The sequence below is a fragment of the Nematolebias whitei genome, chromosome 22 (genome assembly GCF_014905685.2).
Source record: "Nematolebias whitei isolate Nwh7 chromosome 22, NemWhi1, whole genome shotgun sequence".
Taxonomy (NCBI): domain Eukaryota; kingdom Metazoa; phylum Chordata; class Actinopteri; order Cyprinodontiformes; family Rivulidae; genus Nematolebias; species Nematolebias whitei.
In genome coordinates, this window is record NC_056519.1 from 1846981 (window position 1) to 1852211 (window position 5231).

At 44.4% G+C, this 5231-nt stretch overlaps 1 protein-coding gene across 1 annotated transcript in view; it reads left to right on the forward strand.

Moving 5' to 3' along the window:
- LOC119428355 (CCR4-NOT transcription complex subunit 2) overlaps nt 1-5231 on the forward strand; it is a 14406-nt gene that overhangs the window by 7210 nt on the left and 1965 nt on the right. The window contains exons 9-14 of the mRNA XM_037696031.1: nt 452-572; nt 769-925; nt 1730-1791; nt 2393-2442; nt 2567-2667; nt 2742-2886. Of these exons, the coding sequence (XP_037551959.1) occupies nt 452-572; nt 769-925; nt 1730-1791; nt 2393-2442; nt 2567-2667; nt 2742-2886 (636 nt within the window). The remainder of the gene's footprint in view (nt 1-451; nt 573-768; nt 926-1729; nt 1792-2392; nt 2443-2566; nt 2668-2741; nt 2887-5231) is intronic.

Consider the following 5231-nt stretch of genomic DNA (forward strand, 5'->3'; position numbering starts at 1 on the left):
ACTGCTAACATCACTACTGCTAACATCACTACTGCTAACATCACTACAGCTAATGCTACAAGTGCCTGGTTGTTTCAAGTACTGCTATAATTTTAATTTGTTTAGTGCTAATGCTAATTCTGCTTTACCTAACGTTTCACTACTTTTCTTTTATAGCATTTAGCTGTTTTTAATAACATTTTGTTCATTTTAGGTCTTAGCCGACCTTTTGCTGCTTTAAGCTGGTCTTTTAGCTTTTCTTGTTTTTGACAACTCAGTTTCAGCTTCTTTAGAAAATTTCAGCTCTCAGCGTTCACAGCACTCGTCTGTCTGCTCACTATGTTTTTAGTAAATGAAGACTTTAGTTGTGTTATCTTGTCTTTTTTATATTATATATAAAATTTATTTTATATAGTCGTCAAACATGTAGACATGTCTGACTTTGTGTTTCCTGTCGCCGGTGTCGGGTCAGAACTTGAACTCATCAGGAAAGACCTCGTCGAGCTCGGACGGCCCAAAGTTTCCGGGCGATAAGAGCTCAGCTCCGAGCAACAACAACCAGTCGAAGAAAGGGATTCAGGTTCTTCCTGACGGTGAGAATCCAAACAAACTCGTACAGTTCGTCCAAGTTCTGTTGGAGTTTTGGACCCAAGCAGAAATCTTCTAGTTGTTCTTCATGTGATCATAAAGTTACAGAACAAACCAGGAGATTAGTGGAATAAATCGTCAGAGCTTTGAGCTTTATTCCGGTCCATTTGTCATCGGTTTGTTTACTTCCTGTTTGTGCAGGCCGGGTTACCAACATCCCCGTCGGCATGGTAACGGACCAGTTCGGAATGATCGGCTTGTTGACGTTCATCCGGGCGGCGGAGACGGACCCCGGCATGGTCCACCTGGCGCTGGGCTCGGACCTGACCACGCTCGGCCTCAACCTCAACTCACCGGAGTACGGGCCGCCCTCACACACACACACTCACACACACACACACACACACACACACACACACACAGGACGTGAACAGAATCAGCATCTTTCTAACGTTTAGGAACAAGAAGTTAAAACAAGCTGCTCCGTCTACAGGTAGAAACAAAAGTAGCATTTGATGAAGGAATGCTTGTCACCCGCCTCCTTCACGCCCAGGTGTTAAAATCTCACCTGCTCAGTTGGAGCTCAGAGTCTGTGTTGGGGATGACTCTCAGCTACTACCACTCCAAATAAAACTCAATATGCAACCAGATCTGAAGCTCTCGACCTCTAAAGGACTTGAAACATCTGTTTAAAGTGGAGTTCATGGCACAAACCAACGCAGACACGTTCCTGGGTTTAGTTTTTTTAATCGCCTTATAATGTAACTGTTTTTGTTTCATTTCCTCTTTTTACTTTTCATTTCATATGATTGTTGTTTGTACCTCGTCGGTGTTCTTTGTTAAACCAGGTCTGTGGTGGCCATCTTGATGAAAGTGTAGATGTGGCTCATCGTATCGTTCACGATAATACCGGTATAAAAAATAAAAATAACTTGCGCAGGAAAATAAATTATATCATGATATTCTAATTTCATGACGTAAATGCGTCCGTGTTTCCTCAACCTTTATTCAGTCGGTGCACCTCTAGTTTTCTCATTAAAACGCTTCAATTAAAAGAAAAGTTCAGACCAGGCGGGCGATCATGTAAATGCCTGTTTCTGTCTGAGTGTGACGGTCAGAACTTCCCGTGGATGTAAACACGTTGTTTTTGTTTTTCTGTCAGGAATCTTTACCCAAAGTTTGCGTCTCCGTGGGCGTCGGCGCCGTGTCGGCCGCAGGACATCGGTGAGTACGAACGCAGACGTCCCGGCAGGGCGACGTGTGCGAGAACACCCGACACGTCTTTTCAAACTTTTACTTTCTCTTTTTTAAGCATATTTTTAAAAATCTAAACCCAACTGCAGCCAACTCGTGACCCCACAGGGTCTGAGCAGACGTTAACTCTTTTATTTCAGTAAAATGAACGCGTTATTTAAAGGAACATTTAAAAATACAAATAAAAGACAAAACGTTTCTTCTGTGGGACATTTAATGTTTAATGAAATGAAAACACTGAGGTGCAACTCTTGTTTAAATAAAGAATTAAACAAATGATTACAATTAAGCAAGTCTTTAGATATTTAAAATAGAGTTTACATTTTAGAATGACATGAACATTAACATTTGAGTTAACTAAAATTTACAGCTTTTTTAAAAAAGTTTTTGCTTCAGACTAAAAACCTGCAGAAATCACAACAAATATTTAATATTTAAATTATTCAGTGTATCAATTCCTCTCGTCTTTGTTGTATTTCAGCTCTTTGTGGAGTTCTTCTCACTCAAAGTTCAGAACTGCAGATTAAATGTAGTCAGTAACGTTGTTTTTGTTGATAATGTCTCTCTGCAGACTTCCACGTCCCCTCAGAATATCTCACCAACATCCACATAAGGGACAAGGTACGGAGCTGCAGAAGCACCAAAATATTCTGTTTGAAGGACGTTGATTAAATGTGTTTTCTAAAGAAACGCGGTGCGGCCGTCACATCTTCTCGTTGCTGTTGAACATGTTTTCTGCGTGCAGTTGGCAGCCATCAAGTTGGGTCGGTACGGAGAAGATCTGCTGTTTTACCTCTACTACATGAACGGAGGAGACCTGCTACAACTGCTAGCTGCAGTAGAACTGTAAGACACGACCGCTGGCCTCCTGAACCCTCCTCATGTTCACCGTTTGGGACTGAACTAATCCCTGTGTGCAGTTTTAACAGGGACTGGCGGTACCATAAAGAGGAGCGGGTCTGGATCACCCGGGCCCCTGGGATGGAGCCCACGCTGAAGACCAACGCCTACGAAAGAGGGACCTACTACTTCTTTGACTGTCTCAACTGGAGGAAAGTGGCCAAGGTAAAAAAAACAAAACAACCTGTGGACCAAATGTGAGTCCATATGTCTAACAGCAACTGGGTCCAACAGGACCATGATCCCAAACACAGCAGCTAACCAACAACAGAACGGCTCAGAAAGAACAGAACCAACGGCCCAGTTAGAGCCCAGCATGTCATCCTGACCGCTCACTGGCCTCTCATCAACACGTTTGGTGCTTTGCCACCATCTCAACTCTCATTGGCTCCACCCCACACCACACCAGTTAAGGCCCGCCCACTGCCAGTATCACCCCACTCAGCTCGGTTTATGGAACCACCGAATTCGTGGTTCCAAGCGAACTGCTCCGAGGGGCTGATTTAGACGTAAGCAGACGGCAGTCATTGATTGGCCAGCGGAGCTACGTCACTGGATGACCCAGCTCAACTACAAACTACATCAGAACCTTCACTTCCTCTCTGATTATGTTGTTTTTTTCTAGTTTCTGTTATGGAAGCTCCAAAAATATTGGCGTGGACCAATGATGAGGTACAGTCCTTCCGAACTTTATCATCTGATGTTAGGATTCAGCATGAGCTGGACAGTTCCACAAGAAATGAGCACATTTACCAAGAGATATCGCAGATGATGGCAACATGGCTACACCTGTTCTTATAAGCAGCGCAAAGATAATCTGAGTTCAAGTCCAATTATTGGGAGATTAAGGACCAGAACGAACGAGGTGGCTTGAACCAGCATGATTGATTCAAAGAAAGAGGTTAGTCAAGAAGAAATATGACTGAGACTGAAGAGAGGGAACAGGAATGTAAGGAGATGCAATGCAGAGCAAAGAGGGAAGTAGCTAAGGCAAAGCAGAAGGTGTATGATGAGCTGTATGGGAGGCTGGACCCTAAAGAGGGTGAGAAGGACTTGTACTGATTGGCAAGACAGAGAGATCAGGCTGGAAAGGATGTGCAGCAGGTTAGGCTTGTTAAAGATTGGAATGGTAATGTTCTAACGAGTGAGGAGAGTGTGACAAGAAGATGGAAGGAGAACTTTGAGGAGCTAATGAATGAAGAGAATGAAAGAGAAAGAAGAGTAGAGGTCATAGAAACTGTGGACCAGGAAGTGGGAAAGATTAGTGAGGGTCCGAGGACAGCAGGACTTGTATGAGGACAGCAGGACAGTGGTGAGACACGTGCTGTAGGAGTGACAGATAGCTTCAAGATGGAGGTGGGAGTGCATCAAGGATCAGCTCTGAGCCCCTTCTTCTTTGCTTGGTGATGGACTGTCTAACAGATGAGGTCAGGCAGGAATCACGGTGGATGATGATGTTTGCAGATGACATCATGATCTGTGGTGAGAACAGAGAACAGGTAGAAGAGAACTCGGAGAGGTGGAGGTATGTACTTGAAAGAAGAGCAGTGTTTCCCCTACCATTGTACAAGCGGGGTGCCCCACCCCGTCAACAGAACTGAGCACCCCGCCTACCAACCCCCCCCCCTCTGGCATTTACATAGAAAAGTTTCAGGAGTGATTTGTGACAAAAGGGTGTCAGCAAAGGTCAAAGGAAAAGTTTACAAGACAGTGGTGAGACCAGCTATGTTGTATGGTCTGGAGACAGAGACATGGACAAAAAGACAGGAGACAGAACTGGAAGTAGCAGAAATGAAGATGTTGAGCTTCTTCTTAGGAGAGACAAGGATGGAGAAGATCAGGAATGAGATCATCAGAGGTACAGCACAGGTTGAACAACTGGGAGATAAAGTTAGAGAGGACACACTGAGATGGTTTGTACATGTCCAGAGGAGAGACAGTGGTTTGGACATGTCCAGAGGAGGGACAGTGGGTATATTGGTAGAAGGATGTTAGAAACGCAGCTTCCAGGAAAAAGACAAAGAGGAGATAGATGGATGCAGTTAGAGAGGACATGGAGGTAGTTGGAGAGAGGACAGAGTGAGATACCATACCACTTTATTTATAAAGCACTTAAAACAGCTACAAGGCCAACCAAAGTGCTGTACAGACAGAACAACAGGTAACACACAAAGCAAAATACAAAATGAGGTAAATCAGAATATAGACATAAAAACGATGCAGATAATGACGACAAACCAGTGTGGAGCATACAGGATCAAACACAGATCATCTGGTGTTGAAAGCTTCTGAATAGTAGTGAGTTTTTAAACGGGACTTGAAAACCGAGAGGGAGGGGCCTGTCTGACAAGCAGAGGTAACTCATTCCAAAGTCTTGGTCCTGCTACAGAGAAGGCCCTGTCACCTCTGTGCTTAAGACGAGTTCCTGGAACTGTGAGGAGCAACTGGTCCGCTGACCTCAGGGAGCGTGGTGGGACATACGGTTGTAGCAGATCAGAGAGATGGGGGGG